At 38.0% G+C, this 13,860-nt stretch overlaps 1 protein-coding gene across 2 annotated transcripts in view; it reads left to right on the top strand.

The window, feature by feature from the left end:
* Nucleotides 1–13,860, top strand: part of LANCL1 (LanC like 1) — a 46,491-nt gene that overhangs the window by 19,877 nt on the left and 12,754 nt on the right. For both annotated transcript variants that reach the window (XM_023220166.1, XM_023220157.1), the window contains exon 4: nucleotides 1,501–1,708. In XM_023220166.1, the coding sequence (XP_023075934.1) occupies nucleotides 1,501–1,708 (208 nt within the window). The remainder of the gene's footprint in view (nucleotides 1–1,500; nucleotides 1,709–13,860) is intronic.

Raw genomic sequence — 13,860 nt, 5'->3', positions numbered from 1 at the left:
CATTGGGCTTGTATTTAATCACTTTTTATTTTCTCAGATCTCCGTCATGTCATTATCTGGCTTTGGTGCTTACATAACTTAATTAGGAGAGTTCAGGCAGCAATGGGAATAGGAGGGCAAAATGAAAGGGTAACAGTTTAAATGGATCACCTGCAGATGCGTGATATGGATGGAGATGAAGCCTATTAAGGACCTAATTTTAGAAGAAGCTCTTGACATCAGTCATTTGTGAAAAGGGGATTTTTTTTATTACCTACACACAAGGTTCTGTACACTTGTCTACAAACCTTAAGCATTAGTGCATCTGATCATCAGCTTCTGGGATTACTAACACCAAGCCACTTTGAAAGAGCAGTCAAGGTTATTAACTTTGGCAGGAAATGAAAATTTGGCCTTAATATACATGTGAAATTGAATTGTCTGTAGCACAAAGCTTTGGAGATTACCCATGCAAAATGAGAAAACTATCCAAATTTAAAATTGTCCTCAGTACAGTGGAAAGTAATTTTGCAGACAGCATTTTTACTGCATTGAAATCTGTGAAAAGATTGGCTCTATTAATTTAAATTTAAACAGAGGTTCTGTGTCTTCTAAAAATGGCAAATGAGATGGAAAATGTACTTTAAGGGAAAAGATGGGTTTCTGGAAATGCTGCAGGCAGGCAGGCTTCCTACTCCACATCTTTGAGTCTGCCCTGAGACCAGTTGGCTTCAGAGGGAAGGCTCTTTCCACCGTGACAGGCATTTGAAATAAGGACATGCAGACAGTGCCTCTATTACACATTTCAGGCTTCAAGAAGAGGGTAAGAAACTGATCGAGTAAAGCCCGAGGCAAAAGTCATTGGTGGCTTTTACATTACAGTTACCAAAGTAGGTGGGTCCTTGACAGAGAAAAAAATCAAGGGGTTGAATATTTTTTCTCAGCTATCAAATAACTTTCTTATAATCCCTGCCTGGAAGGATACTGGGGCAGGGGATTTGGTTACATTATCTACCTTTTCACTAAAAAAAAAAAAAAACACACACACTCACAAACTAAACTTTTACGTAAAGAGAAATTGAAGTTTTCATTCACTAGTCTTTGAATTTCTTTAGTTCACAACAAACTATTTCTTATTATTGGTGAATCGATTACATTTATTTGGAACCCTAGTTTAACGACACATCATTTCGCCATCAAGAAGAATACATTAACACAATAATCAGAGTACAACGAAGATTAATAATAGGCTGTGTGTCTCTTTATTGGCCAAAACCTTAGAGACCTTATTATTTAATAGAGTTGTCATAATGAGGAAACTGAGGACAAGTGGTTGGCTTATGCTGGTTCATAGAGTTGCTTACTAATAGAGCTGAGCCTAGAATTAAAGTCACCCAGACTTCCAGATCATTAATACATTTGCTACAGGTTATCAGAAATCACTGCTGAGTAGACACCATGCCAAAATAATAAAATAACTGCCTTTCCTCATCTTTACATTGCTTTCTTTTTGTTTTTCAGGTATTGCTGTGCTTTACTTACATCTTTATGATGTATTTGGGGACCCTGCCTACCTACAGTTAGCACATGGCTATGTCAAGCAAAGTCTGAACTGCTTAACCAAGCGTTCCATCACCTTCCTTTGCGGGGATGCAGGCCCCCTGGCAGTGGCTGCTGTGCTGTATCACAAGATGAACAATGAGAAGCAGGCAGAAGATTGCATCACACGGTAATCATGTTTCTACATGAGGGTTATTTTCTAGACATTATGCATTAATTCTGCATATGTTAACAAAAGAAAATTCTAGTGAGTTTACTTTTCTCTTAGCAGATAAATCTCACTGCTGTCATTTGATCAATTCTCATATTCCTGTGTTGTAGTTAAGGAACAACAAATATAATCCCTATTTTATTGCAAGATATAAGACACTGTCATGTTCCAGATTAAATATCAGTTCAGTAATGTAAATGAGATCAAAAGCCTGAACATATGATTACTAATCCAAAGTGCTATCCAAGATCTGTAATTCAAGGAAATGCAGTTCAATTCCTACAGGTGGGCTGGAAGTCCTTCTAAGGGACCACAAACTGATTCAAAACAGCCTTTCTTAGAGGCAGTGACATGCACATCCTGATTTTCATTTTGGTATAAATTATGGTGGTCCACTAGAAGCTGGTGAATTATGAAGAATTATTAAATGTTTTTACTAATAGGCTATAATTGTTGCCTTACCAGAGTTTATTAAGCACTCTTTCAGAGTTCTAAGAACGCTGGCTGCCATGCGACTCTGCGTGCATTGCTCTTAGGCTCCCACTGCGCGTGCTAACACTCCACCAACGTTTTAACCAGTGACTGTCCCCGAGTTGACCATGGTGTTTGACTCCCACTATTCTTTCTTATAGATTACTGTTAGGATGGCATTACCATCACCAATTTAGTTTGTCTAGGATCCCTTGGCTAATCTTTACCCTGTTTGCTGGTGTATATTTCAACAACAGGCTTTTTGGACTTTTCAAGATGTGATAGTGCCATATTCAAAAAAGAAATGATTTATACCCCTATTGTTTAGGCGTGTGTGTGTATATGCATATATCCCTTCTCTCCCAATCTTTTCCCATACAGTGATATTTTCTTATTGTAACGTGTTCCTCTGGAAATTGTAACAAAAAGAGGGGGTGAGGGTCTTTTGCTCCACCCATAATGATTTGGGAATCATTATATTGGATCATTTTCTGAATTGACATATACTTCAAAACACCTTTTTTTAAATACACGCCTATGCTACATTTCTTAGGGGCTAGACATTACATAGTATAACTTTAAAACACATTACTTAGTGCGTCTAGAGGAAAAAAACTGAACATTCCATTCCAGAGCTGAGAAGCTTTTAATATAAAACCTGTCACCAAGCTCGACCAAAATGAAAGAGGAAACAAAACAGTGATTTCCCCCAAAGTTTAATTAAAGTGTGTTCCTTCCATAGTAGCTGACTTGCATAAGACTTGCCAATACAAAAACTGTTCCATACTCACCTAAATTTGAAACACAGAGACTACCTTTTAATTTTTTTTATGTAGCTGATGTTTAAAGCCATCAACCAACAACTGCTTTAGAGGTCCACAAGATATTCTCATTTAGTGAATCACTGTAAAGTACCATCAAATCAAATTGTAGTGCTCCCAATATTCTATATATAATGCCAGCCTTTCCAAAATATGTGCAGCCAAATTTTAATAGTTTGCTATGTGAGAAATGTTAATGTGTTCAATGAGACCACGATTCATAGATTCAAACAGATGGGAATTTGTATCAAAGCACTAATTAAACAAAATTAAATACGTGTCTTTACCGGCTGCTTAGAGTCTTCTGTAGCTTGTATACCTGAGGACAACACAGCAACTCTAGGGAGCAGCACTTGCCAATCTTAACTCACCTATACAACCCTCTTCATGAAATCTTGAGGGCCTATTTCTAACACACTCTTTGGGAAATGGCACAATATCAGTATTAGTGTATTAAAATTAAAATGCTCGTAAGAGTATGCTGAGATTTTTGTTTTTGGTATATTGGTACTAAAGGTATTTTTGTCATTTACATTTTTTAATTTTGACATTTCAACAGGATTTATAGCCAGTAGGCTTGTTAAGGTTAAAAATATAGTGTGTGAATATAATAGGAAAATACACTATTTGTGGCTATAGCTTTGATTTTTTCAGATTTTTTATTTTATACAAAACAGAAAAAGAATGACTTGGAATGATTTGTGAGTTACAGACTTTGTTTTATCTTTTCAAAGGAAAAATCTAGAAATTTGACTTAATTTCAAGAAATCCAAAATTATTTCATATCAGTTTAATAAACCTCTTTTAACTTTTTACTGAACTTTTCTCATTTTACAGATCTTTTGAGATCCGACACTCACATTCTCTGTGTACTGCCTTTGTTGTGCTTCATTGCCAACATCATGTTCTAGCTAGCTTGCTTTTTCTACATTTCTTAATATAATGTTCTTTCAAAATCATAATTTTTAAGTTTTAGAGACCAAACGGTCCTTTGAGATCATCAAAAGTCTAATCCTTAAAGAAACTGAAATCCAAGGAAATCAGTGTTTCCCTGTAGTACATACTCTTAACCTTGGGCCTCTGAGAATCTTAGAGTTTCTGGAAGTGTATAAAACCTCCAAATTATATTCAGCAAGGAGAGAGCATTTGTGCTTTTCTTAAAGGGATCTATAACTCCCCAAAAGGAGGGGGTGTGTGTGTTTTCATCCCACCCACTTCTACATATTGGTGCCACAACATGAATAGAGTGTGTGGCCTGTTCCCAGTTAGATGGCTAAACCTGACATATATAGTGCTTTGGGGCCAGTACTTAGAATGATGAAGCACTGTGGCTTTCCTGGTCCAGAAATGTGTAACCTCCCTTCTTGTAGTGTGACAAGTCAAAAGGGATTTAAAAATATTTATTGTGGTAAAATATACATAATATAAAATTTGCAGTTGAACCATTTTTAAATGTACAATTCATTGGCATTAATTATATTCACAATGTTGTACAACCATCAGCACTATTTATTTTCAAAAAATGTTTTATTACTCCAACAGAAACTCTGTACCCATTAAAAAGTAATTCTTCATGCCCCCATACCCTCACACCCTGGTTACCTGTATTCTACTTTTTCTATGAATTTGCTTATTTTAGATATTTTATGTAAGTGGAATTATACATTTGTTCTTTTGTGTCTGGCTTACTCCACTTAGCATAGTGTCTTCAAGATTTATCTATGTTGTAGGATGTATCAAAAATTAGTTCCTTTCAGTGACTGAATAATACTCCATTGTATGTATATACCACATTTCTATTTTTTTTAAAGGCTATTTAGTAGGTTCCGGAGAAGGAAGCCTGGAGCCTGTATAGCCAGTGTAGGGCTGTGAGTGCTGTGGGGGCTTTGGAATTCCAGCTGCACTCCCTACTATATGATCTTGGGTAAATTACTCTAAACCTCAGTCTCTCATCTGTAAAACAGGAAATAATTTATGGAAATCACTTAGCATAAATTATAGCACCTAAACTAAAAACGTGCTTATAAATGTCACCTATTATTTGGCTTGTAAAAATCATTGCTTATGCTTCTACTTTCTTTTTTTGTTATTATACTTTAAGTTCCGGGGTACATGTGTAGAACGTGCAGGTTTGTTTCACAGGTATACTTGCGCCATGCTGGTTTGCTGCACCAATCAACCTGTCGTCTACATTAGGTATTTCTCCTAATGCTATCCCTCCCCTAGTCCCCCACCCCGATAGGCCCCAGTTTATGATATTCCTCTCCCTTTGTCCATGTGTTCTCATTGTTCAGCTCCCACTTATGAGTGAGAAGACATGGTGTTCGGTTTTCAGTTCTTGTGTAGTTTGCTGAGAATGATGGTTTTTAGCTTCATCCATGTCCCTGCAAAGGACATGAACTCATCTTTCTTATGGCTGCATAGTATTCCATGGTGTATGTGTGCCACATTTTCTTTATCCAATCTATCTGATGGACATTTGGGCTGGTTCCATGTCTTTGCTATTGTGAACAGTGTTGCAATAAACATACGTGTGCATTTGTCTTTATAGTAGAATAAGTTATAATCCTTTGGGTATATACCCAGTAATAGAATTGCTGGTCAAATGGTATTTCTGGTTCTGGATCCTTGAGGAATCGCCACACTGTCTTTCACAATGGTTGAACTAATTTACACTCCCACCAACAGTGTAAAAGCATTACTATTTCTCCACATCCTGTCCAGCATCTGTTGTTTCCTGACTTTTTAATGATTGCCATTCTAACTGGCATGAGATGGTATTGCATTGTGGTTTTGATTTGCATTTCTCTAATGACCAATGATGAGCTTTTTTTCATATGTTTGTTGGCCACATAAACGTCTTCCTTTGAAAAGTGTCTGTTCATATCCTTTGCCCACTTTTTGATGGAGTTATGTTTTTTTTTTTTCTTGTAGATTTGTAGATTCTGGATATTAGCCCTTTGTCAGATGGATAGATTGCAAAAATTTTCTCCCATTCTGTAGGTTGTGTGTTCACTCTGATGATAGTTTCTTTTGCTGTGCAGAAGCTCTTTAGTTTAATTAGATCCCATTTGTCAATTTTGGCTTTTGTTGCCATTGCTTTCGGTGTTTTAGTCATGAAGTCTTCGCACATGCCTATGTCCTGAATGGTATTGCCTAGGTTTTCTTCTAGTGTTTTTATGGTTTTAGGCCTTACATTTAAGTCTTTAATCCAATTTGAGTTAATTTTTGTATAAGGTATAAGTAAGAGGTTCAGTTTCAGTTTTCTGCATATGGCTGGCCAGATATCCCAGCACCATTTATTAAGTAGGGAATCCTTTCCCCATTGCTTATTTTTGTCAGGTTTGTCAAAGATCAGATGGCTGTACATGTGTGGTGTTATTTCTGGGGCCACTGTTCTGTTTCATTGGTCTATATATCTGTTTTGGTACCAGTACCATGCTGTTTTGGTTACTGTAGCCTTGTAATATAGTTTGAAGTCAGGTAGTGTGATGCCTCCAGCTTTGTTCTTTTGGCTTAGGATTGTCCTGGCTATGCGGGCTCTTTTTTGGTTACATATGAAATTTAAAGTATTTTTTTCTAATTCTGTGAAGAAAGTCAGTGGTAGCTTAATGGGGATAGCATTTAATCTATGAATTACTTTGAGGAGTATGGTCATTTTCACAATATTGATTCTTCCTATCCATGAGCATGTAATGTTTTTCCATTTGTTTGTGTCCTCTCTTATTTCCTTGAGCAGTGGTTTGTAGTCCTCCTTGAAGAGGTCCTTCACATCCCTTGTAAGCTGGATTCCTAGGTATTTTATTCTCTTTGTAGCAGTTGTGAATGGGAGTTCACTCATGATTTGGCTCTTTGTCTATTATTGGTGTATAGGAATGCTTGTGATTTTTGCACATTGATTTTGTATCCTGAGACTTTGCTGAAGTTGCTTATCAGCTTAAGGAGATCTTGGGCTGAGACAGTGGGGTTTTCTAAATACATAATCATGTCATCTGCAAACAGAGACAATTTGACTTCCTCTCTTCCTATTTGAATACCCTTTATTTCTTTCTCTTGCCTTATTGCCCTAGCCAGAAATACCAATACTGTGTTGAATAGGAGTGGAGAGAAAGGGCATCCTTGTCGTGTGCTGGTTTTCAAAGGGAGTGCTTCCAGTTTTTCCCATTCAGTATGATATTGGCTGTGGGCTTGTCATAAATAGCTCTTATTATTTAGAGGTATGTTCCATCAATACCTAGTTCATTGAGAGTTTTTAGCATGAAGGGATGTTTAATTTTATTAAAGGCCTTTTCTGCATCTATTGAGATAATCATATTTTTTTGTCATTGGTTCTGCTTTTGTGATGGATTACATTTATTGATTTGCATATGTTGAACCAGCCTTGCATCCCAGGGATGAGATGAAGCTGACTTGATCGTGGTGGATAAACTTTTTGATGTGCTGCTGGATTCGGTTTGCCAGTATTTTACTGAGGATTTTCACGATGGTATTCCTCAGGGATATTGGCCTGAAATTTTATTTTTTTGTTGTATCTCTGCCAGGTTTTGGTATCAGGATGATGCTGGCCTCAAAATGAGTTGGGGAGGAGTCCCTCTTTTTCTATTGTTTGGAAGAGTTTTAGAAGGAATGGTACCAGCTCCTCTTTGTACCTCTGGTAGAATTCAACTGTGAATCTGTCTGGTCCTGGAATTTTTTTGGTTGGTAGGCTATTAATTCCTGCCTCAATTTCAGAACTTGTTATTAGTCTATTCGGGGATTCAACTTCTTCCTGATTTAGTCTTGGGAGGGTGTATGTGTTCAAGAATTTATCCATTTCTTCTAGATTTTCTAGTTTATTTGCGTAGAGGTTTTTTTATAGTATTCTCTGATGGTAGTTTGTATTCCCGTGGGATCACTGATGATATCCCCTTTTATCATTTTTTGTTGTGTCTATTTGATTCTTCTCTCTTTTCTTCTTTATTAGTCTAGCTAATGGTCTATTTTACTGATCTTTTCAAAAAACCAGCTCCGGGTTCATTGATTTTTTTGAAGGGTGTTTCATGTCTTTATCTCCTTCAGTTCTGCCCTCATCTTACTTTTTTCTTGTCTTCTGCTAGCTTTTGAATTTGTTTGCTCTTGCTTCTCTAGTTCTTTTAATTGTGATGTTAGGGTGTCAACTTTAGATCTTTCCTGCTTTCTCTTGTGGGCATTTAGTGCTATAAATTTCCCTCTAAACACTGCTTTAGCGGTATCCCAGAGATTCTGGTACGTTGTGTCTTTGTTCTCGTTGGCTTCAAAGAACTTATTTCTGCCTTAATTTCATTATTTACCCAGTAGTCATTCAGGAGCAGATTGTTCAGTTTTCGTGTAGTGCGGTTTTGAGTGAGTTTCTTGATCCTGAGTTCTAATTTGATTGCCCTATGGCCTGAGAGACTGTTATGATTTCCATTCTTTTCCATTCGCTGAAAGTGTTTTACTTCCAATTATGTAGTCAAGTTTAGAATAAGTGTGATGTGGTGCTGAGAAGAATGTACATTCTGTTGATTTGAGGTGGAGAGTTTTATAGATGTCTATTAGGTCTACTTGGTCCAGAGCTGAGTTTAAGTCCTGAATATCCTTGTTAGTTTTCTGCTCGTTGATGTAATATTGACATTGGGGTGTTAAAGTCCCCCACTATTATTGTGTGGGAGTCTAAGTCTCTTTGTAGTCTCTAAGAACTTGCTTTATGAATCTGGGTGCTCCTGTATTGTGTGCATATACATTTTGGATATTCAGCTCTTCTTGTTGCATTGATCCCTTTACCATTATGTAATGGCCTTCTTTGTCTCTTTTGATCTTTGTTGGTTTAAAGTCTTTTATCAGAGACTAGGAATGCAACCCCTGCTTTTTTTTTTTTTTTGCTTTCCATTAGCCTCCGTCCCTTTATTTTAAGCCTATGTATGTCTTTGCACATGAGATGGGTCTCCCAAATACAGCATACCTAGGGGTCTTGACTCTTTATCCAGTTTGCCAGTCTGTGTATTTTAATTGGGGCATTTAGCTCATTTACATTTAAGGTTAGTATTATGTGTGAATTTGATCCTGTCATTATGATGCTAGCTGGTTATTTTGCCCCTTAGTTGATGCAGTTTCTTCATAGTCTCAACGGACTTTACACTTTGGTATGTTTTTGCAGTAGCTGGTACCGGTTATTCCTTTCCATGTTTAGTGCTTCCTTCAGGAGCTCTTGTTAGGCAGGCCTGGTGGTGACAAAATTTCTCAGCATTTGCTTCTCTGTAAAGGATTTTATTTCTCATTTGCTTATGAAGCTTAGTTTGGCTGGATGTAAAATTCTGGGTTGAAAATTCTTTAAGAATGTTGAATATTGGCCCCCACTCTCTTCTGGCTTGTGGGGTTTCTGCATAGAGATCCGCTGTTGCTGATGGGCTTCCCTTTGTGGGTAACGCAGCCTCTCTCTGGCTGCCTTTAACACTTTTTCCTTCATTTCAACCTTGGTGAATCTGACGATGATGTGTCTTGGGGTTGCTCTTCTCCTGAATGTGAATGTTGGCCTGTCTTGCTATGTTGGGGAAGTTCTCCTGAATAACATCCTGAGGAGTGTTTCCGACTTGGTTCCATTCTCCCTGTCGCTTCTAGGTACACCAAACGTAGGTTTGGTCTTTTCACATAGTCCATTATTTCTTGGAGGCTTTCGTTCCTTTTTATTCTTTTTTCTCTAACCTTGTCTTCATGCTTGATTTCATCAAATTGATCTTCAGTCTCTGATATCCTATCTTCTGCTTGATCAATTTGGCCATTGATACCTGTGTGTGCTTCACAAAGCTCTCATGCTGTGTTTTTCAGCTCCATCAGGTCATTTATGTTCTTCTTGAAACTGATTATTCTATTAGCACTTCCTCTAACCTTTTTTCAAGGGTCTTCTCTTCCGTGCATTGGGTTAGAACATGCTCCTTTAGCTCAGAGGAGTTTGTTATTACCCACCTTCTGAAGCCTACTTCTGTCAATTTGTCAAACTCATTCTCCACCCAGTTTTGTTCCCTTGCTGGCGAGGAGTTGTGATCCTTTGGAGGAGAAGCAGCATTCTGGTTTTTGGAATTTTCAGCCTTTTTGCACTGGTTTCTCCCCATCTTCGTGGATTTATCTACCTTTGGTCTTTGACGTTGGTGACCTTCGGATGGGGTTTCTGAGTGGATGTCCTTTTTGTTGATATTGATGTTATTCCTTTCTGTTTGTTAGTTTTCCTTCTAACAGGTCCCTCTGCTGCAGGTCTGCTGGAGTTTGCTGCAGGTCCACTCCAGACCCTGTTTGCCTGGGTATCACCAGTGGAAACTCCAGAACAGCAAAGATTGCTGCCTGTTTCTTCCTTTGGAAGTTTTGTCCCAGAGGGGCACCCGCCAGATGCCAGCCGGAGCTCTTTTGTTTGAGGCGTCTGTCGACCCCTGCTGGGAGGTATCTCCCAGTCTGGAAGCAGGAGGTCAGGGACTCACTTGCGGAGGCAGTCTGTCCATTAGCAGAGCTCGAGCACTGTGCTGGGAGATCCACTGCTCTCTTCAGAGCCAGCAGGCAGGAATGTTTAAGTCTGCTAAAGTTGTGCCCACAGCCACCACTTCCCCCAGGTGCTCTGTCCCAGGGAGATGGGGGTTTTATCTATAAGCCCCTGACTGGGGCTGCTGGTTTTTTCAGAGATGCCCTGCCCAGAGACTGGACATCTGTTTTTAAAAGTTACAAACCTTTTGAAAATACAAGGCCAAAAACTCTCCCCAGTAACACCCTGAGGAAGTACTGTGAGGAGTGGAACAGAACTATCCTGTTTGTGTGTCTTTATTCTTCCTTCAGTGACATTTCAGTGACTTGCTTATCTCTTCTGGGTTGCATTAATATCAACATATCAAAACAAATAAATGAAACTGCAACAAAGTGCTTGTTAGTTTGAGAGTTTCTGAAAACATAAAATAACCATTATGACTTATCAGTGATGTCATTTCTTTATTTTATCTTGAGAATGTAGCATGCACAACTTGCAGTTAAGTCCTGCTAGTCATCGAACCCAACTAATGAATTTTAGCGATTTGAATTCAAATCCAGAAAAAAAGGGATATACTTCCTTTATTACCCTAAACTGTATTGTTTTAATAAGATGCTCTGAGCAGTACTTCATTTTAAATAAATGTTTGAAAGGTATTTGCTACCTACTTGGAATGTTCCAAATGCAAATGTGTTTGGCTGCAAAGTAAATAGAATGCTAATTATATATTGCCACCTAGTGGTAATGTATGTCATAACATTGGCAAAAAAGAGTTAATGCAGTGGTTCAAATATTTTATTTCAGTTGGAATATCATTGGAATCAGTGCAGTAATTCTGTGTAATACTTCCATAGAGCAGCATGTGTTTAAAAAAATTACAGTAATTGTTTTGCATAGTTCTTTCAATCTTTGCAAAAGTAACTCAAAATTATATTGAAATTCTATACACTTTGACACATTTATATTAAAAATAGGTTCATATCAAAACTTGAGACATTCATTGTTTACTGTAACAGTTGAGTTTGTATATCTAATAAACAGATTTTGTTTTCTTATGGCCCCAACATTACTGAGCTCCCAGTTCTGGCATGAGAAAAAAAATTCTTAATAAATGTTTCTAAACATTTAAAATTTTTATTAAAAAATTAAAAATTTCTTTTAAAAATTAAGGGAGTCTGTGTGTGTAGATACATATGGTATCGAAGTAGAAAACAAAATGGCCCATGATTCCATCCATAAGCCCTGTTATTGTGAAAAGGTCAAAGTATACAAGAAAATGTATTAGAAGAAAAAGGAAAGAAACCTCTAACCAAGTTTCTTGGTTATCTATTTCTTAGTGTATCTATTCCCAAGATAACCACTGTTTCACTATGAATAGAAGAAAAAATGGATGAGCCAGCATTTGCATATTTCACTAATTTGAGTTGCCTCAGTTTGATGAGGGTATAATATGAAAAAGTTTAAACTTTTTCACTAACTGCAACTAGCCATGCTTTTTCACCCCTTTCCTGCTGAGGAGTAAGTTCCCTTAAAGACTCCATCATTAGTTTCTCTCAGTCTTTCTTTCATAACTGTCAGCCACTTTCACTCACTAAAATCATCTCATTCTGCTAATTTAAAACCTATCCTCTTCATTTTAAATGTTTTCTCCTCCCCTCACCACAAGCGTGCGGAAGTAGTGGAGAGGGAGATGGGAAAGGAAGATTGTTGTCTTTCACATCTACCCTCCCTGCTGAGCTAGGATGTTTTCACTGTATCTATAGCCTGGTGGTAACAATTGTTAGGTTTTTGTTTGCTTGGGATTTTGTTTGATTTGTTTTTGTTGTAAATATTGGTGGTCTCCAGAGATTGGCAGTAGAGGCTGTAGACCCCCTCAGCTATACCCCTACCTACTATGCTCAAATGAAAGCACACATGGGTGCCCAATTCTGCCAAATGTGCAAACACTTCAGGAAGAAGGTACTCTTTAGAAGAAGATACTATTTAGACATACATACATACATACATACAGTCTCCTACCCTGTTTTTGTAGCTCAGAGACAGTCACATTGCTCTCAAGCCCTTCTTAGACTTTATTCACGAAAGAGTGGGAAAGCCCGTACCATCTCCCAAACCTCCAGCCCATCTTTACCACTCACTCCACCAATGAAAAACCATTTTCTATCAATCCTTAATAACAACAAATTCTCTGGTGTAGATTTTGATAAAGTTCCTATATGAAAAAGAGGCACTTCAGTGCTGAGTACCTCTGAATATTGACTCCTGCTTAGAGTGCTTCAAATACATCACCTTGGGGCAGGGGTTGGAGGGACCTGATGTTTGTTACTTCAAATGCTAATTAACCATCCCTCGTGTATAGACTGAAGTTAGATGACAGACATGCACAGGCACGGCACACTGCTTATACTTAACTACTTTAAAAGTAAATTTCCATATAGATAAACAAGATAATTTCTAAACCAGAAGAGACTATTTATTTCACAGATGAAAAATTTTAAGAACAAAGATTTAGTGTCCTAAGCTACCTGATAACATTTGTTAGGGCTAATGTCATCTCCTTACTACTCTTTTCCAGAGTGTCATTGGATCTTTGTGCTAATATTTTGTTAAGTTTCACCAAAAATTAAAATGTTTTAAATGGGATCATATCAAATTTATAGGCTAATTTAGGGATGATTGAGATGCACTTCAAAATTTCGTGTGACAAAAACTCTAAAATAGCAAGGACATTTTTCTTCCCTATCATATTTGCTGCCTACTCCCCTCCCCACCAAAAGGGAAAAAGGTTCCTTCTCAGAGGTCAAACTACCAAATAGAGTTACTTTCCTAAACTGACTTCCCTCTGTGATCTCCCCTACTTGCTGGTTCCTGAGGCTTCCCTTTTTGGTCTCTGATGAAAAGGCTGGGGCTTTGGTGACCCTGCTCTGCCACATCTATGACTGCATGCATCTGGGGCCAGGTGATGTGGAGGACAGAGAAGTAAAGCAATGGGGGCTTACAATCCCCTCCTGAGACTGCAGGTCCTCCAATCTGGGGGGAAGTTTCCCTTCCTCAGAGTTTAGACTCCCAGGGCTCCCCTTGCCTTCGTACCTGCTCCCAGCATGAAATTGCCTGTAGCTTGGGGCACAAGAGAACTGAGAAAAGGAAAATAAAGAAAAATGGAGGGTTAACCCATTCTCTCTGATATTAGGAGTTCTCTTTGTTCAGATAGCACTAGAGGGCTTCCTCTGGGTCTCTATCAGCCTACTTGTGTCTACTTTTGGGTTTTGGGCTGTACTAGTTCAGACCAGGGGAATACCAGAGAGAAAAAAAAT

Source organism: Piliocolobus tephrosceles, chromosome 11 (assembly GCF_002776525.5).
Source record: "Piliocolobus tephrosceles isolate RC106 chromosome 11, ASM277652v3, whole genome shotgun sequence".
Taxonomy (NCBI): domain Eukaryota; kingdom Metazoa; phylum Chordata; class Mammalia; order Primates; family Cercopithecidae; genus Piliocolobus; species Piliocolobus tephrosceles.
The sequence above is the reverse complement of the archived record's forward strand: the minus strand, read 5'-3'. Positions and strand labels throughout refer to the sequence as shown.